At 71.2% G+C, this 20,163-nt stretch overlaps 7 protein-coding genes across 7 annotated transcripts in view; 5 read left to right on the top strand and 2 right to left on the bottom strand.

Moving 5' to 3' along the window:
* Nucleotides 1–702: 702 nt before the first annotated feature.
* Nucleotides 703–1,185, top strand: AURANDRAFT_15708 (hypothetical protein; the record flags this gene model as incomplete). Its single annotated transcript, XM_009034278.1, has 1 exon — nt 703–1,185. A coding segment is annotated over one exon (483 nt), but the record flags the coding sequence as incomplete, so codon positions are not given.
* Nucleotides 1,186–1,708: 523 nt separating this feature from the next.
* On the bottom strand, nt 1,709–2,107 carry AURANDRAFT_7436 (hypothetical protein; the record flags this gene model as incomplete). Its single annotated transcript, XM_009033882.1, has 1 exon — nt 1,709–2,107. A coding segment is annotated over one exon (399 nt), but the record flags the coding sequence as incomplete, so codon positions are not given.
* A 1,470-nt stretch (nt 2,108–3,577) lies between these two features.
* On the top strand, nt 3,578–5,509 carry AURANDRAFT_19143 (hypothetical protein; the record flags this gene model as incomplete). Its single annotated transcript, XM_009034279.1, has 4 exons — nt 3,578–3,691; nt 3,778–4,398; nt 4,586–5,035; nt 5,237–5,509. The coding sequence occupies 4 exons, from the start codon at nt 3,578–3,580 to the stop codon at nt 5,507–5,509; spliced, it is 1,458 nt and encodes a 485-aa protein (XP_009032527.1).
* A 2,448-nt stretch (nt 5,510–7,957) lies between these two features.
* On the top strand, nt 7,958–8,287 carry AURANDRAFT_7942 (hypothetical protein; the record flags this gene model as incomplete). The annotated part of the gene is made up of 1 exon (XM_009033888.1): nt 7,958–8,287. A coding segment is annotated over one exon (330 nt), but the record flags the coding sequence as incomplete, so codon positions are not given.
* Nucleotides 8,288–12,840: 4,553 nt separating this feature from the next.
* Nucleotides 12,841–13,041, top strand: AURANDRAFT_9372 (hypothetical protein; the record flags this gene model as incomplete). Its single annotated transcript, XM_009033903.1, has 1 exon — nt 12,841–13,041. A coding segment is annotated over one exon (201 nt), but the record flags the coding sequence as incomplete, so codon positions are not given.
* A 2,636-nt stretch (nt 13,042–15,677) lies between these two features.
* On the bottom strand, nt 15,678–16,982 carry AURANDRAFT_60945 (hypothetical protein; the record flags this gene model as incomplete). The annotated part of the gene is made up of 1 exon (XM_009034229.1): nt 15,678–16,982. One exon carries the CDS (start codon nt 16,980–16,982, stop codon nt 15,678–15,680), a length of 1,305 nt encoding a protein of 434 aa, XP_009032477.1.
* A 429-nt stretch (nt 16,983–17,411) lies between these two features.
* The window catches only part of AURANDRAFT_60944 (hypothetical protein), a gene marked incomplete at both ends in the record, with an annotated part of 13,000 nt that continues 10,248 nt past the window's right edge, over nt 17,412–20,163 (top strand). The window contains 2 exons of the mRNA XM_009034280.1: nt 17,412–17,683; nt 18,662–19,676. Of these exons, the coding sequence (XP_009032528.1) occupies nt 17,412–17,683; nt 18,662–19,676 (1,287 nt within the window). The remainder of the gene's footprint in view (nt 17,684–18,661; nt 19,677–20,163) is intronic.

The raw sequence follows: 20,163 nt of genomic DNA, 5'->3' as shown, positions 1-20,163 counted from the left end.
GAGCTCTTCGCCGTGCTCGAGTTCGGTCTCCAGCGGAGCCGGCGGCTGCGCGTCGCGCTCCGCGTCGAGGACCCGGACCCGGCGCCGACGTCCGCGGCGGAGGCGCACCGGCGGCCGCCGAAGGACCGGGACCGGAGGCGGCCGAGGGAGCCCGCGTGGTCCGTGGCGCTCGACGTCGCGCCCGTCGCGCCCGTCTGGGCGTTGCGCGTCGCGGTCCGCGCGCGGCGCGGGTCGGCGCTGGCGCAGGTCGTGCGCGGGCTCCAGCTCCTGAAATTTTTGAAGCTCCTGGTCATCTGGCGCGAGGCCATGGGCGCGACGCAGGGCCCGGGCCTCGTGCACTTCGACTCCATATTGTTCCGCATCGCGCGGCTCGTGTCCGTCTTCTTCTTCGTGCTCCACTACCTCGCGTGCACCTACCACTACATCGGCCGCAAGTCGCGCCACCGGAACGGCGACGAGACCTGGAAGTACTACGCGCGCAACGGGTCGGACCGCGGCGTCGCGTTCCGCTGGGTCCAGTCGTTCTACGCGGTGCTGGCCGTGGGCCTCGGCAACAACCTGTCGCCGACGAACACGCTCCAGGCGCTCCACTCGTCCGTGACGCTCCTCGTCGGCATCTCCATGACGTCCATCGGCATCGGCGCGATCACGTCGCTGCTCGCGAACAAGGACGTCGTCCAGGCGCGGCGCCGCATGAAGCTCAAGCAGATCGAGTCCTACCTGAGCAAGCACGAGGTGCCCGACGAGCTGAGCCGGACCATCGGCGAGTACTACGAGTACATCTGGGCGTCCCAGATGCAGCTCGACGGCGAGCTCTTCGCGGATTTGACGGAGGTGCTCAAGCTCAAGCTCGCGCTCGCGATCAAGCGGCGCTTCATCATGGAGTGCCCCCTCTTCAAGGAGCTGGACGCCTGGGCCATCATCAACCTCGTGCGCAAGCTCGCCCACGAGGTCTTCGTCCCGGACCAGGTCGTCATGGCCGAGGGCGAGCTCGGCGACGCGATGTACTTCGTGATCCGCGGCCGGCTCCGCGTGACGGCCGTCGGCGTCCGCGTCGCGCTGCTCCACGACGGCGACCACTTCGGCGAGGCCTGCCTCATCTCGAGCAACGAGCCCCGGAGCGCCACCGTCGTCGCCGACACGTTCTGCGAGCTCTTCGTGCTCCACACGGCGGACTTCCAGGAGGGCCGCGACTTCGCGCAGCTCCAGCAGTCCATCGAGGCCGAGGCGCACCGCCGGGCCATCCACCGCGAGTGCGCCAAGAAGCTCCGGCGCTGCAAGTGGAAGATTCTAGCCATCATGTACTTCATCCGCCGCTACCAGGCCGCGCAGCGCGCCAAGGACGGGCCGAACAACGGCAAGCTCAAGAGCCGCGCGCAGGCCATCATCCACGCGAGCCGCCTCAAGCAGCTCACGGCCGCCGTGTCCTCCGCCGCCAACTCCGTCGTCCGCGGCTCGACCCAGGGGGCCCACGGCGACGGCGCGCCCAAGCCCGGCGGCCTCGGCCTCCAGCGGTCCAAGGTCCAGACGAACTTCGGCCCGCTGCCCCCGCCCGACGACGACGACGACGACGACGACGACGGCGGCGGCGGCGGCGAGGCGCCTAAGTCCTAGTGTGTGAAAATTAGCAGCCGCGGCTCAGGGGCACGGAGTACTTGTGGAGCATGTTGTTGTGGGCCTTGTCGCGCCACTCGGGCACGCGGAGGTGGGCCGGGAAGTCCGGGTGCCAGAAGTTCATGAGGAGCACGCAGCGCGGCGAGTCGCCGTCGTGGCGGACCTCGTGCTCCCAGGAGTCGTCGAAGACGATGGAGTCGCCCTCGACCCACTTGCGCCACTCGTCGCCGCAGCGGATCTTCACGTCGCCGTCCGGGACGACGACGCCGAAGTGGCACGTGAGCCGCGCGTTCGTCGATCCGCAGTGCGGCCGGAGCCGCGTGCCCGGCGCGAGCGTCGAGAAGAGCGTCTCGCCGCAGCCGCAGAGCGCCGCGCCCGTCGCCTCGGCGATGTCGTCGACGACGCGCGCCGTGCGCGGGAAGCGGCGGCACGTCTCCTCGTCGCGGTAGCCGCCCGCGTAGAAGACGTGCTCCTTCCACGACCCCGCGACGGTGAGCGTGCCGTCGTGCGCGAAGCCCGGCCGCGAGCCGACCTCGTGGCCCGGCGCGTCGGACTCGACGGCGGCCGCGTAGGAGCGGAAGCCCAGGTACTCGTCGCGGATGGCCTCGAAGTTGTCCCGCAGGAGCTTCGTGAACCAGTACGCGGCCGCGTCGTGCCACGGCTCCGACTTGAGCCCCGGGAACCAGTGCGGCGGCCGCTGCATCGCGTGCGACCAGAGCACGCCGTGGTCCACGGCCGCGGCGCCTAGAGCCCGCACCTTGGTCGCGTCGCCGGGGCCGCGCCGCTTCTCGAGCGTCTGGATCAGGTTCACGTACGACGCGCCGTGCTTCGGGTTCGCCTTGATGGCCCGCGCGTACGCGTCCGCGGCGACGTCGTCGAAGCCCGCGTCGATGGCGACGGTGCCGAGCTCGTACCAGGGCTCCGCGTCGCCGCGCGCCGCGTGCCTCGCCACGGCCGCCGCGAAGGGCACCGCGTCCGCGGCCTTGCCGGAGCCGCAGAGGAGGAGCACGAGGTTGTGCGCGACGTTGCGCCACGTGCCCGCGAGCTCCGCGCGCGCCGGCGCCGCGCGGTCCCGCAGGTCGACGGCGTCGGGGTAGAAGCAGAGCGCGTAGGCCAGCAGGTAGCGCTCCTCCGCGGCTAAAGCGCGGCCGAGCTGCGCGAGCGCCGCTCCGGCGACGAACTCGAGAGTCAGCGCGAGCGACGCGCCCACGAGGGCGACGCGCGGGTCGCCGCCGCCCCCGGGGCCGGACGGCGGGTAGCACGTCGCGAGCGCCTCGGAGGCGGCGTCGAGCGCGGCCTGGTGGCGGCCGTCGCGGAGCGCGACTTCCGCGGACCGCGTGAGCGCCTGGCAGCGGCCGACGGCCGCCGCGGGGAAGGCGGCCGCGCGCCGCTTCGCGGCCGCGCAGGCGGCGCCGAGGTCCCGCGGCGGCGGCCGCGCCGCGGGCTTCGGCGCCGCGGGCTTCGGCGCCGCCGCGGGCTTCGGCGCGGCCGCGGGCTTCGGCGCCGGCGGCGGCGGCGCCGCGGCGCGCGCGGGCCGCAGGCGCAGGTGCGGCGCGTCGCCGTCGACGATGTCGCCGATGAGCGTCGCGCCCTCGACGGCGTCGCCGCCGCGGCCGACGACCTCGAGGGCGCCGCAGGGCTTGCCGCTCTTCGCCGCGCGGCCCGCGAACGTCTTCACGAGCTTCGACGTCGGCAGGCCGAGCCACTTCTCCGGCAGCTCCAATTTCACGCTGAAGCCCGCCGCCGCGCCCTCGACGAGCGTCAGCTGCACCTTGACCATGGCTGCGATCGGCGGCGCTTCGGCCGGCGCCAATGCTTGCCACAGCTCGCCTAAGTCGACTTCACACAAAGTTCAAAATGCCCTTTTCAACATGCGATACAAATCCAGCGCTCGCAACAGCCCGGGGCTGCTCGACGGCGTCGTTGCTGGGCCCGGCGGTCCGGCCGCGCCGCGTCGACCGCCATGCCGCCGAAGAAGAAGAAGGACAAGAAGAAGAAGAAGAAGGGGGGCGAAGTCGAGAAGGAGCAGGAAGAGACGGAATATGACTCCATGGACCTCGAGATGCTCCAGGAAGTCGTCCGCGCCGCCGCGTCCCTTCGTGCCGCCCCCCCGCCTCGTCCGCCGGCGCCGCGCGCGTCGGCCCGAGCGAAACCGCCCGCCAGGTGCCCATGCTCAAGCAGCAGCTCGCCAAGTGCACGCTCGACCGCAACTACGTGCAACTCGAGCGCGACACGATCCAGATGTTCTACGACATCACCAAGGGCGAGGTCCAGGACATCGAGCGCCAGATCGCCGCCAAGGACCGCGAGATGGAGCTCATGGAGGACAACCACCGCGTCGAGGTCCGCGTCTACCTCCAGAAGGTGAAGCATTTGGAGTACGAGCACAACAACAACCTGCGGAACATCGCCGTCGAGGGCGAGCACTTCATGACGGAGGAGCACGAGAACCACGACAACCGCGCCTACGAGCTCAAGAAGACCAAAAAGTCGCTGAAGCTCGAGCTCGCGGAGCGCGAGTGGAGCAACGCGGAGGAGATCAAGCAGGTGAAGCAGCAGCACGCGAAGAATTTGTTGAAGATGCGCGAGGGCTTCGAGGGCCAGCTCGGCGAGCTCAGCGACCGCTGCGGCAAGCGCCTCGAGCAGCTCGCGGCGGACCTGGAGCTGCGGCGCAAGGTCCACGTCCACGAGATCGAGGAGCGGAAGAACCTCCACATCAACGACCTCATGCGGAACCACGAGAAGGCGCTCGGCCGCGCGGGAAATATTCAAAATGACTTCAATGTGCACGTATTCGCACGGTTTCGACATTCGTGCTTCACTGTCTCAAAAGAACTCGCCGAGAGACAACGATCCGTGCAAAAATCAGCCGAAGCGACTTCGATGCGACCGAGCTCGAGAGGTGTGACGTTTTTGCGGGACGCGTCCGTTCCACCGGTCGTTTCCGGCGCAGGCGTTCGGCCAGATGAAGTCCTACTACAACGACATCACCAACGACAACTTGAAATTGATCAAGTCCCTGAAGGACGAGGTCGCGGAGATGAAGAAGAAGGCCGTCGCGAACCAGAAGCTCATGCACGACATCAGCCAGGAGAACATGCGGCTCAAGGAGCCGCTGACCGTGGCCGTCGCGGAGGTCGCGGAGCTGCGGGCCCAGCTCAAGGACCGGCAGAAGGACCGGCTGTCGCTGCGCAACTCGCGCGCGCGGCTCCAGGTCTTGGAGCAGCAGCTCCGGGACCTGGTCGAGTCGCACGAGGCGCTGAAGCTGGGCTACGCGGCCGTCGAGAAGGCGCGCGACGAGCTCTACAACACCTTCGAGGCGTCCATCGGCCAGATCCAGCAGAAGTCGGACTTCGCCAACGTCATGCTCGAGCAGAAGCTCTCGACCATGCAGCACTCCGTGGAGAACGCGGCCGAGCAGGTCGCGCACGGGGCAGCAAAAGAGAGCGAAATTCCCAACTTCAAAGGCTCCTTTCTCGGCCGTTTTCCACTCGTTTCGGCTGATTTTTGGACGAGCGATCATCTCTTGGAACGGTCTCGAAGCGTGGGCGCTTTTTCCCGGAACGCGCGCGCGCGGAACACTCGAGTTGAAGCGACGTTGAATCACCCTTTTGCTGCCCAGGTCGCGCAGATCATCTCCGCCGCGGGACTCGACGCGGCGGAGATGGAGGGCGTCGGCGCGTCCCTCGAGAACACGCTCGCGGGCCGGAACCAGTCCATCCGCGACACGCGCTACGAGCTCATCCGCATGACCAAGGTCTACAACGACTCGCTCCGCACGTACACGCAGAAGCTCATCGAGCTCGGCATCCCCGCGAACGAGATCGACTCCATGGGCTTCTCCGCGATCCCGACGTCCGCGTCGTCGGGGCCCGCGGGCCTCGTCGTCAAGTAGGGCGCGTGTTTCGCTAAGGTGTTACCGGTCCGAGGCGTCGTTCATGTAGCGCAGCATCGCGCGGCGGCCCTCGTCGCGCGCGCGGTCCTCGGCGGTCTTGTCCACGCGCATCTTGATGCGCTTGCCGGAGATGGCGCTCCGCGGCGCGTCCTCGTCGGAGCTCGACGAGCCCTCGTCGTCGCTCCGCTTGCGCTTCTTCTTCTCCTTGGCCTTCTTCTTCTTCGCCTTCCGCTTCGCCTTCTTCTCGCGCTTCCGCTCCTTCTTCCGCCGCTTCCGCTCGCGCTTCGCCTCCTTCCGGCGCTTCGTCTCGCGGCCGACGCCGTCCGACGACGACGACGACGACGACGACGACGCGTCGGAGGCGCTGCGCTTGCGCGGGGAGGCGCTGCCGTCGCGCGGGGAGGCGCCGCGGTCGCGCGGCGCCGCGCCGTCGGCGCGTTCGGCGGCGACGGAGGACATCGCGGCGCGTCGGCGGCGCGCGACGCAGCGGACCACGCGGTGGTCGACAAGGCGCGCGGCGCGTAGCCGAGCTGCGTGCGACGCCGCAGGCCGCTCGGCAGCGCTCGGCGGCGGCGTCAACAAGTCGTAAACTTGTCTTCAACTTGCGTCATCAGGCAAACACTGCTCCGTGGCGTGTTTTGCTGCGGTAATATGGCTCCGTTGCGTGTTGTGCTGCGTTTTATAGAAGCCCTCGCGCTCCCGCGTCCGACGGCCCCGCGCCGCTGGTGGACGCGCCTCTGAGCGCCTGTTGCGCTTCGACTCACCTCGAATTAGGCCACCCTAGCCCCGGCCGGGGAACACGACGGCGTCGTATTTCTTCTGCCTGGCTTCGATGCGGCCGAGGGCCGCGAGGATCGCGGCCTGGTGCGCCTCGAGGTTGGCGACGCGGCGCTCGAACGCGTCCGCGGGCCCGCGCTCGGGCGTCGCCGCCGGGGGCGCGTCCGGCTCGCCGCCGCCGTCCGTCTCGTCGACCATCTTCTCCAGGAGCACGGCGACGACGACGTTGATGAGCACGACGGCCAGGAGCAGGTAGTAGGACACGAAGAACATGGCGGCGCCGAAGGGCGAGAAGGCCTGGATGAGGGGCCGGCCGATGGCCTCGGACCAGGAGTCGCCCGTGAGGATCTGGAAGAGCGTGAAGATGGCCTTGGCGAAGTTGCCGAAGTACTCGTGGCCGAACTCGTAGCCGCGCGCCGTGAAGTAGTCCGGGCAGCCCGGCCCGCCGTCCTCGCCGGCCTCGCGGCACCACTCGAAGGCGAGCTCGCCGTTATGGCCCGCGTTGCGGAAGAAGTCGACGGCGAGGATCGCGTAGATGCACATGACGATGAACATGATGAGGAACGCGTTGACGACGCCCGGGAGCGCGCGCGCGAGGCTCACGAGGATCTTCTTCAGCGACGCGACGCGCTTGAAGAGGCGGAAGACGCGCAGCGCGCGGATGCAGCGCAGCAGGCCCAGCGACGGTGGCAGCTCCACGGGCGACTCGAGGAGCCAGCAGATGACGACGGTGACGAAGTCGAAGACGTTCCAGCCGGAGCGCCAGAAGTCGCGGCACCAGTGCGCGTACATGTTGAAGCCGAGCTCCACCGTGAAGAAGACGTTGAAGACGTGCTCGACGGCGCGGAAGCGCGCGGCGTAGTACGCGCCGTCGCGGACGTGCTCCGAGCTCGACGGCCAGACCTGCTTCTCGACGATGTTCGTGACGAAGTTGCCTAGGATGAGGAACGCCACGGCGCCCTGCGTCGCCGGCGCGCCGTAGAGCCGCCGGCACCGGCCCTTGAGGGCCCAGAACCGGCCCGTGTAGTAGTCCGCGTCGCCCGCGATCGCCGCGGTCCGCGGCGTTGCCGGATCCATCTCGAGCTGCAGGGGGCTCACGACGGGGATCGCGCCGTTCGCCGCGGGAAGCGGGTTGGTCGTGAAGGTCTCCGGGCCGGCCATGGACTGGCGCTTCTTGCGCACCGCGTGGTGGGCGGCGGCCATCCGGGTGATCGGCATCCTGCGCGGTCGGGCAGCGTCCGGCCACGACCCGGCGAGCCTTCGAACCTCGAGGTGCAAAAGGTCGGCGACGTCGGGGAACGAGCGCAGGTCGGCTGTGGACCGACGGCACCTCGCGGTCGCTGCCTTCCCGCAGACGTCCCACGAGGGGGCAGCCCCGCCACTCCCTGGCCACTACTCGACGCGAAACCCAGCCCGGATGCCACGAAGAGTGAACTCAATGTGCAGTACAACATCGATCTCACTTGTGCTGATCACTGCTCGCGCCCGCCCGCGAGCGCGCTGCCGCGCCGCCTCGCCAAGTGTTCTCGACGCGCCGCGGCCCGCCGCGACGCCTCCGGCACGCTGGGGAACTTCTTCGCGAACCCCTACCTGGTCAAGGCCACCTGCGTCGTCGGCCCGGCGGCGCCGAAAGGCAAGGGCAAGGGCAAGGGCAAGGACCGGCCCTGCGCGGGCACGGTCACCTTCGAGCAGGACGGCGGCGCGGCCTGCGTCATCGAGTGGGACCTGACGGGCCTGTCGCCGGGGCTCCACGCGCTGGCGATCCACGAGCACGCGGTCTTCGACGCGGGCCTCGCGGGCGCCGGCGCACGCTACAACCCGCACAAGGCCAAGCTCGGCGGGCCCTACACCGTCGAGAAGCGCGTCGGCGACCTCGGCAACGTCCGCGCGAAGAGGGACGGCACGAGCGCGGGCCGCACGACGAACGCGCAGGTCTGCCTCTGGGGCGACTTCAACGTCGCGGGCCGGTCCGTCGTCGTCTACGCGGACGCCGACGACCTCGACGCGCCCCGCGAGGCGACGGCGCGCGTCGCCGGCGGCGAGATCGTCATGTGCGACAGGCGCGCGTAGCGCGGCGCGGGCCCCTTTTTGCGACGGCGGGCCCCGCGCGCGAGTTAACAGACCTATTTTGCTTACTACGTAGTACGGCGCTACCGGCGCTTTTCTCGGAACACCGGCGCGTGTTGAAGTAGCGGCCCGTACCCACCGTGCCCGTACCCTCGCTCGGTGCCGCCATGGGCGGTAAATATGCCCGCGGCGCGTCCTCGCGCGCACTTACTCGCGCTGCTGCGGCTGCGCGTGTTTGCAGGTGAAGTTAAAAATCTTGGGTGGTCTGCGCGGGCGCTCCGCGCGGCGCGACGACAGCTCGTTCGGCCGCGGGCTGCGAGGAGCTTCTTGATTGCAACTTTGGCCTCGTCGCGCCTCGACCTCTCGACCGCGGGCAGCCCTTCGAGGCCGAGGAGCGCCGCCCCCACCCGCGCACGATGATCGCCGCGGACCGCGCCGAGCTCGAGTCGCGGCTCAAGCAGCTGACGCTGCAGATCCGGGAGAAGGAGGTCACGGTCTTCACGGAGAATTTCGCCGTCCTGTCGACGCAGGCGGCCTTCCTCTGCGGCCTCGGCTTCTCGGGCCTGACCATGGTGCCGACCTGGTGCGTCGCGCGTCCCTCCGCCCCGACGCACCCGGCACCCGCAGGCAGCGGGACACGGCGCCGCCGACGGCCATGCTCCTCGTGTTCTACTCGCTCGCGTCGATCTCGATCGGCTTCAACATCCTCACGATGGCCATCAGCAGCTGGTGCATGATCTTCGGGCCGGGCCTGGCGATCCGCGGGCCCGACGGGTCCATGAGCCGCGCCGTCGCGGGCATGTACCAGGAGCGCAAGTGGGCCCTGCGCTTCTTCTGGCTCGGGATCGCGTTTATTATCCTCTCGGGCGTCGCGCTCGGCTGGGTCAAGTTCGACCCCTACATCTCCGTGACCATGACCGTCATCTTCCTCGGCTTCCTCTCCTTCATGGTCTACTACATGACGCGCGTGACGCGGCCCCCGGCCGCGTCCCCCCGCGGCGCCGCGACATCGCGCCGCGAGCCCCGCCGCGTCGCAGGCCCCGGTTCCGCTTCCCCAAGGAGCACTCGCGCAAGCCCAAGGCGTTCTACGTCGACGGCTACGACCCGGAGACGGGCAAGCTCGCGGGCGCGTCCGCGCGGACGCGCGGCGGCGGCGGCGGCGGCGGCGCGCCGCGGCCCGCGCCGCCGCCGGGCGACGGCGCGGCCGCGGAGCGCGAGGCGACGTCGAAGGCGCTCCGCGAGATCACCTGGCTCCTGCAGCAGGGGCTCATCACGCCCGAGGAGGCCGCGCAGCAGAAGGACGCGGCCATCCGCGCGCACACCGGCGGCGAACCCGCCGCGGCCGCCGCGCGGCCCCCGGAGCCGCCGAAGCGCGCGGCCTCGTCCTGGTTCGCCTCGTCGCGGCGCACGCGCGACGAGGTCAAGGCGGCCGGGCGGTAGGGGCGGGCGGGTAACCGACGGGTGGCGCCGCGGTCTCGTACGCGTCGACAGCGACTCGACGCCTCCACTGCAGCTTTGACGCGAATCCAAAATATTGCAAACTTCGCCGAGGCCTCGGCGCCGATGCGAGGCTAACTTGAGCCCTTTCAAAAGCCATGGACGCGCCGGACGCCATCGCCGCCCACGTGGCGCGGGCGGTCCAGGCGCAGCTCGACGCGCGCGGCGCGGAGCTCGCGGCCGTCACGGCGGCGAACCGGGCCTTCGTGGACGCCTGCGCGTCCGGCGCCGTCGACGACTGGCGAGCGGACCCGGCGAGCGCCTGGCTCGCGCCGCTCCTGCGCCCGGGCGCGCCCGCCCCGGCCTGGGTGGAAGCCGCGCCGGCGCCGCCGGCGGCGCGCTTCGGCCGCTTCGACGGCGGCGGCGGCGCGCCGCTCGAGGCCGGGTGGCGGCCGGACGGCCACAGCTTCGTGGGCCGCGAGGTCACGCGCGCGCACGGCGAGGCGCGCGCCGAGGCGCTGAGCGAGGGCGTCGTCGTCGCCTGGCTCCCGGCGACGGCGTCCGACCCCTTCCTCGACGGCGACGGCCAGCCCGCGCCGCTCTTCAAGGTGCTCTTCCGGGGCGGCGGCCTCGCGGGCGAGGAGGAGGACCTCGAGGAGGCGGAGGTCGAGGAGTGCCTGAGCGACCTGCCGGACGGCGACGGCGCCGACGACCCGGGCTGGCGGTCGCGGCCCTGGTGCCGGGTCCTCGCGAAGCCCGGCCCGCTCGCCAAGTTCGAGCCCGGCGCGGACCGCGGCGGCCTCGCGGAGCGGCGCCTCGACCGCGTGCCGGGCCTGCCGCCCTACATGGCCTTCACGGCCCTGAGCCGGTCCATGCGCGTCGACGACGACCCCGTGCTCCGCTTCACGCCCTACCTCGGCGAGAACGCGGACGCCGCCGACAGGGCAGGAAAAGAGAGCGAAATTCCCAACTTCAAAAGCTCCTATCTCGGCCGTTTTCCACTCGTTTCGGCTGATTTTTGGACGAGCGATCATCTCTTGGAACGGCCTCGAAGCGTGGATGCTTTTCCGGAACGCGCGCGCGCGGAACACTCACGTTGAAGCGAAGTTGAATATCTCTTTTCCTGCCCAGGCGGCCGACGTCGTCGACGGCTACGACATGGCCGGGCGGCAGCGCGAGCTCGACGCGGCGGGCGCGTGCCCGGCCTGGACGGCGCGCGAGGCCCGCGACGCCGCGGCGCTGCGGCGCGCCTGCCTCGCGGGCGCGGCGCCGACGGAGGGCGCGCTCGCGGCCGTCGTCGACGCGCTCTTCGACGTCGAGGAGCGGCGGCGGTCGCCCGGCGAGGCGCTCGAGGACGCCGCGCGGCTCCGGCGCGCGCGGCGCCGCGCGTCCAAGAAGCGCAGCGACGACGAGGACGCCCTCGTCGCCGCGGACCTCGCGCGCGAGGCCGCGGCGCGCAAAAACGCACTCCGCGCCGCGCTCCTCGAGCTCCGCGACGGCGCGGCGCCGCCGGCGCCGCCGGCCGCCGCGCCGAAGCTCAGCGACGCGGGCCACGCCCGCTACGAGGACGACGTCGACAGCACGCGGAAGCTCCTCTGCCGCCGCTGCTTCACGTTCGACTGCAACGTGCACGGCAACCTCGCGTTCGCCGAGGACGCGGCGCCGCGCGGGCCCGACGCCGGGCAGGAAACAAACATAGTCCACACGACTTCAATATGCATGCATTCGCACGGTTTCGACCTATTCTTTTCGGTTCGACGTTTTTGCTGGACGGGGCGTTCCACCGGTTGTTTCCCACGCAGGCCCGACGCCGGCGACGTCTTCCCCGCGCCGCGGCCCCTCGTCTGCGCGCCGGCGCCGCCCCTCTTCGCCGAGGCCGCGCGCGCGCTGCCCGTAGCGGCGCCGCCGCGGCCGTGGATCGCGCGCGACGACCGCCTCCTGCCCGCGCGCTCGCCGTCTTCGGCGGCTGCGCGTCGCGGACCGCCGCGGCGCTCGGCGTCGACGGCGAGGGCCTGCGCCGCGCGGCCGCGCGCGCGGGCCTCGCCGTCGCGGGCCGCGCGCCGGGGACCTGGTGCTGCGACCGCTGCGGGCCGCGCGCGCGGCCCGCGGACGACGACGCGTCGCTGCCGTCGACGGCGGGCCGCGGGTCGCCGACGTCGTCGTCGACGGCGGGCCGCGCGTCGCCCGGCGGCGTCGAGGAGGCGCCCGCGCCGTCGCCCGCGCCGAGCGGCCGCGCGTCGCCGACGCCCGGCGGCAAGAAGCGCAAGCGCGGCAAGTCCAAGGCCGCCGACGCGCTCAAGAAGGGCAAGTTCGCCGCGCCCCACCCCGAGCGGCGCTTCGTGTCCAAGGCCATCGAGACGGCCTTCGTCTTCTGCCGCCACGAGGGGCCCTGCACGTACGCGAACTGCGAGTGCGTGCGCAACGACACCTACTGCACGAAGTTCTGCGGCTGCGCCGTCAAGGCGGACCCGCCGCGGGACCTCGAGCCGGCGCCGGGCGCGCCCTGCGACCTCGACGACCACCGCGTCGCCGACTGGCTCAAGGCGCGCCGCGCGGGGCCCGCGCACTGCGCGGACGTCGGCGCGCCGCCGCCGCGGACCGTGACGCGGAGCGAGCTGCGCATCCGCCAGGCCTGCAGCAACCAGTTCCACGGCTGCGACTGCAAGCGCGGCGACTGCTCGACGCGCGCGTGCCCGTGCTTCGCCGCGGGCCGCGAGTGCGACCCGGACGCGTGCGGCGCGTGCGGCGCCGCGCGGCCCCGGGGCGACTGCTGCGACCCGGGCGACCTGCGCTACCGCCACGCGGGGCGGCGCACGCGCGGCGCCGACGCCGGCGGCGGCGGCCGCGGCGCGCCGCGGTGCCGGAACCGCGACCTCGCGCTCGGCCGCGCGTGCCGCGTCGCGCTCGCGCCGTCGGGCGTGCCCGGCGCCGGCTGGGGCCTCTTCGCGCCCGAGGGCGCCGCCAAGGGCGCGCTCATCACGGAGTACGTCGGCGAGCGCATCTCGCAGACCGAGGCGGAGCGCCGGGGCAAGATCCAGGACAAGGTCAACTGCTCCTACCTCTTCAACCTCGACGAGGACACGGTCGTCGACGCGCGGCGCTACGGCAACAAGGCGCGCTTCGCCAACCACGCGGACCACGGCAACTGCGCGACGCGCACCGTGCTCGTCGACGGCACGCACCGCATCGGCATCTACGCCAAGGCGGCCGTCGAGCCCCACGCGGAGCTCTTCTTCGACTACCGCTACACCGTCGAGGAGGAGACCGACGGCCAGCGCAAGGCCGCCGTCCTCGTCGACTGGATGGCCGACGGCGAGGGCAAGAAGGTCTCCAAGTCCACGGGCGCGCGGCTCCTCGAGCCCGGCGCGGCCGCCAAGCCGCCGGCGAAGAAGAAGCCCAAGAAGGGGCCGGGCCGGCCGCGGGCGTCGCTCTAAGCGTAGCCGAGTCTTAGGAGTAGCCGGTCTTAGGAGTAGCCGCGGCGCGACAGGCACGCGGCGACGATCGGCTCGAGCTCGGCCGGGACCTTGCCGTCGACGCACTTGTGGACGATGGACCGGCGGCGCTCGGCGAGGAGTCTCGCGGCGGCGTCCTTGGCGGCGTCCTTTTTGAAAAAGCCGCCGTGTCGCGCCATATCCACGAGCGCCGCGGTGCCGCGGGTCGTCGCGATCCGCAGCTCGATGTCGACGTCTCGCGCGAGGTTTTTGAGTGCCGCGGCGGCCTGGGTTTTGGCGCCGGCAGGACCGGATTCCTCCAGCGCGACGAGGGGTGGAATGCCTCCGGCCAGCGCGATGGCGACGCCGTTGTCTTTGTGACACGCGAGGCTCCGCAGCAAAGCCGCGGCGCGCTCTTTGGTGATATCGCCGCCGCTCCGCGCGAGATGGATTGCGGGCGGGAGGGCCCCGGCTATTTTAATCGCGATCTTTCTTTCATCGGAGTTTTTTGCGAGGTGCGCCAGCGTCGTCGCGGCATATTCCTTCTGGTATTCGCTCCCGCTTCGCATAAATTCGACGAAAAGCGCGATGCTGCCGTTTGGGCCGCCGGCCGCAGCGACCGCATCTTTGATGACACTGGGGCCTCTTGTGAGGTTAGCGAGCGCCCCTAGCGCATGATGCTTGGCGGCGCCTGTTCGGCCTGTTCGGATGATGTCGATAAGTATAGGTATGGCGCCAGCCGCTGCGATGACAATTATTTCCTCGCTGGGCTCTTGTAATGCGGCCAAAAAAGCCCAGAGCGCTCGCGCGGCTCTCCCCTTGGCCTCGTCGTCACCGTACGAGAGGGTCCGGACGTGGCCAGCGATAATCTTTGCGTCCATGATGCGCGTCTCTCTCTGCTGAGAGCCGTCAAAGACTTGTTGGTCAAAATGCATTGCAAAATGTCCACAAATTGTGGCACAATTTTTTTTGAGCGAGCGGACATCTAGCGGCTGCGGCGTCGCCACATTTGTTTTCATCTTCCTCAGGGCCGCGTATTTTTCGGCGGCGGCGACAACGCAGGCCTGAGCGATCACGACGTCGGCGTGGAAAGTAAAAAAGACATGGCTTCCCTCAAAGAGAAGATGAAGGCCATTCGCCTATCGGGCTTGAGCACTGCGGACCTCATTGAGCCCGGACCAGAGCTTGATGAGCGATACGAGCAGGCGCTCGCGCGGCTTGCCGAGGCGGAGCGGCTCAAGAAGGAGGCGGACCCGCGGCCGCGCGACGGCGACGCGCCGCCGGCGAAGCGGCCGAAGGCGGAGATCGATCTCGATCGTCCCGCGACCGCGGCGCCGCGGCCGACGTCGGCGCTCGCTCGTTGGGGCCGCCTCTTCTTCCTCCTCGAGCGGCGCGGCGACGCCCTGACCGCGCGCTGGCACGACGGCGCCGCGCGGCCTCCGGGTTCGGGCATGCGACGACTCTGGGCCGGCGAGCGGGAAGTCGGCATGCGCACGCACTTGAAACAACGGCCGCGCTCCGCGACCGTGGCGTTCGCCTACGACGCCGACGGGCCGCGCGGGCCGGAGCTGGAGAAACTCCGGGCCGCGTACCACTCGCGCGGCTCCGGCGCGTCGCTTCTCAAGAGCCACATGCAAAAGTGCCTGCGGCGCATGGACGCCGACCGGGCGACGCGGGGCGCGCACGAGCTGTCGTTGATGTCGCCGGCGCAGCAGGGCGGCCTCGTGCAGGTCCTGCGGCGGCTGACCGTCGCGATCGCCGAGGACGCGCACCCGGCGCGCGGCCCCGCGGGGAGCCTCTACTGCCCCCTGGTCTGGTTCCTCTACGCCATCGAGGGCGGGAGCGGCGCGTACGCGCCGACGCGCGCGGACGTCGCGTGGATTCTCGGCGTGGTCGCGGCGACCGCGCGCTGCGAGCTCGGCCCGTCGAAGGTCGCCCTCAAGGACTCGGACGAGTACCTGCCGGAGGCGCCGTCGGCAGACGACGCGGCGTGGTCGCCCGCGCTCTCGTTCCTCCTCCGCGGCGCCGTCGGCGGCCTCGCCAAGGGGCCGGGCATCGACTGGGACGTCGACCTCTGCATGCTGCGCGCCGCGGCGCGCTTCTGTACGCTCGAGACGCTCGCGCTCGTCGAACACCGCCCGGTCGACCCCGCGACGCTCCCGCGGCTCCGGCCGGCCGACTGGTGCTTCGCCGGCCTCGACAAGCACGCCGCGAACGGCCGCATCTTCGGGATCATGCGCGAGCTGCGGCCGGACCTCTTCGATGGCGTCTCCGACGCCAAGCTCGACAAGTGGATGGCGTTCAACCGGGGGATCGCGACCGCGCGCCGCGGCGGCGGCGCCCTCCAGCTGCGCTTCGTCAGGGGCCCCCGGGACTGGCACGACTGCGCCGACGCGGCCGCGCGCAGGATGATCGACGCGGCCCTCGTCCGCGGGGTCCTCTAAAGGCAGAGAAGCTTAGGACCCGAGCGTGCCGAGGCAGCGGCCCGGCGCGGCGTCGGCGACCGCGTCCGCGGGCTTGCACCGCAGGCGGGGGAAGGCCGGGTTGATGGCGTGGAGGATGCGGTCGTAGGCGAAGCAGGCGGCGAAGTCCTTGGCGTAGGCGTTCTCCGCGAGCGAGAGGCTGCAGTTCGCGCCGTCGTAGGACGTGCTCGCGAGGACGACGGACGCGTTGAGCGCGGCGACGTAGCCGTTGAGCGCGGTCTCGGAGCCGTAGTCCTCGCCGCCGTGGCCCAGCACCGGGAGCGAGTAGGTGCCGTTGGCCGCCGCCCAGGCCTGGGCCATGAGGCCCGCGCCGTACTCGAGGCCCGGGAACCAGCCCCACGTGAGCGGCTCGAAGGACGTCATGGCCGCGAGCGACGACGCGGACAGGAGCGTCCCGTCAGAGGCGGTGCCAGAAGCGCGCCAAATCCTGCTCGTCGCCGCCACGTTGCCCGCGGTCCAGGCGTTGAGGCACGAGTCGCCGATGACGTCGAACCAGCCGTAGGTGCCGTTGCCGACGCGCGTCGCGTACTGGTGGACGACGCCGGGCACGTCCGCGCACGCGCCCCGGACGGGGAAGACGAGGCCCGGGCCCGGTTCGCCGCCGAAGGCGAGCGCGCCCTGGTCCAGGGCCCGCCAGTCGCTCAGGTTCACCGCCGTCGCCGCCGCGAGGCCCAGGAGCAGGTAGCCGACGGACGAGTAGACGCCGCAGGCGCCCGGCGCGCAGTGGAGGTCGTGGGGCGCGTCGCCGACGACCGCCGTCGGGACGTACTCCTCGCCCCGGAAGGTCTTGTTCTGGTAGCGGGCGTCGTCGTAGTCCTGGAGGCCGCCCCGCATCTTGAGCAGCTCGAGGATCGTGACGTTCGCCGCGCCGGCGCCGTAGAGCTCGACGAAGGTCCGGCCGAGGTCGCGCCGGAGCCAGGGGTCGACGTAGGGCGCGACGCGGTCGCCGAGACCGAGCGCGCTGCGCTCCGCGAGCCGCAGGACGCCCGCGGCCGTGAAGGGCTTCGTCGCCGAGCCGAGCGGGATGAGGTCCTCGCGCGCGAGCAGGCGGCCGGAGACGCGGTCCTCGACCCCGGCGACGGCCGTGTAGACGGCGCGCGGGCCGTGGAACGTGAGGCTGAAGGACGTGTTGTAGTAGTCGGCGAGGAAGTCGACGACGCCCTGGAGCTCGTTCTGGAAGTACTGGCCCCGCGTGCCCGGCGCCTCGCCCAGGGCGACGGCGACGTCGCCGCCGGCGGCGCGACCGAGCAGGAGGAGGCCGGCGACGACGCGCAGCATGGCTGGTGTCGTACTGGGCTGCCTGCGACGGGCAGCCTCGTCGCGCTCCGATATCGACGAATGAGAGCGTCGCTTCACTCGTATGGGCTGCCTGCGACGGATCCGGACGGCCTCGTCGCGACGCCGATATCGACGAATGGGCAGCCTCGGAGCTTCAATCTCCGTCCATCACGCTCGCGCTTCATCGTAGGCCTCAACGCACCGCTATATCGCCAATGATTGCCATAGGCCTTTCGACCTCGGCCCCTTTTGCGGAAACAAGGTGCCTGCGCGCGCCGCCTCCGTCCGCGCTCCCTCGATCGATGCATACAGTGCAGAACGATGCCGCGCGCGCGCGCGACGCCTGCGCGCGCGAAGAGACGCGGCGCGACGCGCTTCCCGCGCGCAGACAGCTACTATTGTACGCGTTGAACGCCGAGAGACGCCGCCATGTCGCGCCCCATGGAGGTCAAGCTCGTCGGCGGACTCCTCTGCTACACGCTCACGCGGACGATGATGGCCCGACAATTGCCGTCGGCCAAGTTCGGCGGCGAGAACGCCGACGGCTGGCTCGGCCCCTGGTTCAGCGACACGTGTCTGGGGATCCTGACGCCCTTCGCGATCTACGGCGCGTTCACGGGCAAGGGCGTCGTCGCCTGGGGCCTCCTCCTCTCCTTCAACGTCCTCGGGTCGTACGACTACGCGAACGGGCTCCTCGCGCAGTACCTGCATCCGCAGGTCACGTTTATGGGCGACCCGGCGGGCGCCGCCGGCCGCCGTGATCTACGGCTCCATCGGCCTGGGCTGCCTCCTCCAGATCATCAGCGTCATCCTCCTGCTCCAGGACGCATCGATCCAATTCTTCGTCAAGACGCGCGTGGACTAGACGCGCCGCGGCGCCGCGCGCCCTAATTCCGGCGAGTTCGGAGCGCGGTCCCCGTCGCCCCGGCGCTCGCCCCGCGGAGGCCTCGGGCCGGGGCGCCCGCCGCATCGAGCGTTCGGGCTCGTACTACCGGCGCGGATTTTGGCTACAAGCGCAATATGGATGCACGGAGCCGGCACGATCAGAGGGGGCCGACCACCAGGCATACACCAGCCACGGCATACACCAGCATAGCAGCCGCATAGCAGCCGCATAGCAGACGCATAGCGGGCGCATAGCAGACGCATAGCAGGCGCATAGCAGGCGCATAGCAGACGCATAGCAGGCGCATAGCAGGCGCATACCACCAGCATAGCAGCCGCATAAGACCAGCATAGCAGCCGCATACCACCAGCATAGCAGGCGCATAAGACCAGCATAGCAGCCCACCAGCATACCACCAGCGTAGCAGCCGCATACCACCAGCATAGCAGCCGCATACCACCGGCATAGCAGCCGCATACCACCGGCATAGCAGCCGCATACCACCGGCATAGCAGACGCATACCACCCGCATACCACCAGCATACCACCAGCATACCACCCGCATACCACCCGCATACCACCCGCATAAAGCCCGCATAAAGCCCGCATAAAGCCCGCATAAAGCCCGCATAGCGGGCGCATACTACCAGGCATACCGGCGGTCAACCCCCTCGGGGCACGATGCGTTTTCAATCAGCTGTGGCATCGAGGTGGCGAGCTCCGAGGGGGTAGCGGTGCTGTCGTGGTTGCAGCGGGACATCGAAGGAGCGCCTCTGCCGCCTCTGCGCGCCAGCTCGTCGATGTTCCGCGTCTGCGCGGCTGCCCTCGGCCGCGTGGCCGTGCGCCTCCCGAGCGGCGCCGAGGCGCTCGTCGAGGCCACCGGCCCGACGGGCGCGGCGACGCTGCGCGTCGAGAGCGCCGGCGCCGCGCCGGTCGTCGTCCGGTCGTCCTGGGACGAGTTCGGGTCTGTCGTGCGCGCCGACGACGGCGGCCTCGAGGTCGTGTCGCCGCAGCGGACGTCGCTGACGCTCGCGGCCGGCGGCGACGTGGCCATCGTCGGCAAGGTCGAGGGCGACGACGTGCGCGCGGCCGCGCGGGGCCGCCTGTCCGTCGGGACGGCGCGCGGCGCGCGCGTGGCGCTCGCCGCGGGCGCCGGCCTCGACGCGTCGCGCCTCGTCGAGGGCGTCGACGTCGACGTCGACGTCGACGGCGCCGTGGCCATCGCGAAGCTCCAGGCGACGCGCGCGGCCGTCGCCGCGCGCGGCGGCGCGGTGCACATCGCCGCGGCCTACTGCGCGGACCTGTCCGTGTCGAGCGACGCCGTCGACGCCGGCGCCGTGACGCTCGACACGGCCCACGGCCGCGTCGCCGCGGCGGCGCCGAACGGCGGCGTCGTGCTCCGGCGGTGCTCCGGCGCCGCGGTGGTCACCTGCGGCGGCGACGCGGATCTGGCCTTCGACGCGGTGAACGGCGACGTCGCGGCGAATTCCGCGCGCGGCGACGTCGCCGTCTCCGTCGCGACGGACGTCGCCGCGGACGTGGCGCTGTCGGCGCCGCGCGTCGACGCGTCCGGCGCGGAGAACTTCGAGGCCGCGGGCGCCGAGCCCGGCGCGCTCACCGGCGCGCTCGTCGCCGTCGCCAAGCCGTTGAGCCGCAAGGGCGCGGGCAAGGTCGACGCGGCGGGCGCGGCGACGCAGCGCTGGGACTCGGCCGTGACGACGGACGCGCGCCGGCCGACCATCGCCGCGACGGCCGCGGGGTGCGCGTCGCTCCGGACGCTGTCCTGGATCGACTCCATCCGGCGCCAGGTCGGGCTCCCGGAGGGGTTCGAGCAGAAGACGCGCCGCGCGCGCGGGCGGTCGTAAAATTTTAGGGCGGACGAACTTCCGGGGGGGGGGGTTAAGGTTGGACGGGTAGAGGCGCTCTCTCGCAGCCGATCGCCGCGAGGTCGAAGGCGTCCTCCGCGACCTCGTCCTGGTGCGCGACGATTTTGCGGCAGCGCCGCAGGTTTAACGCCTCGACGGGTCGAATGACGGCAGGGCGACGACCACGCCGGCGGAGCCCGCCCTCGGGCCGGCGTAGGCGCCGCCGACGAAGCGCCTGGCCTTGCTCGCGCCGACGTCGTCGAGCAGCGAGCAGCGCCGCGTCGACGACGTCGCCGTAGAGGCGGCTCAGCGTCGTCACGGCCTCGCTCCTCGGCACCGGGACGACGGCGCCGGCGGAGCCCGCCCTCGGGCCGGCGTAGGCGCCGCCGACGAAGCGCCGGCCCTTCTCCGCGACGACGCCGTGAGCCGG

This window comes from Aureococcus anophagefferens, assembly GCF_000186865.1.
Source record: "Aureococcus anophagefferens unplaced genomic scaffold AURANscaffold_1, whole genome shotgun sequence".
NCBI lineage: Eukaryota > Pelagophyceae > Pelagomonadales > Pelagomonadaceae > Aureococcus > Aureococcus anophagefferens.
This window is presented reverse-complemented; position numbering and strand designations above follow the sequence as displayed.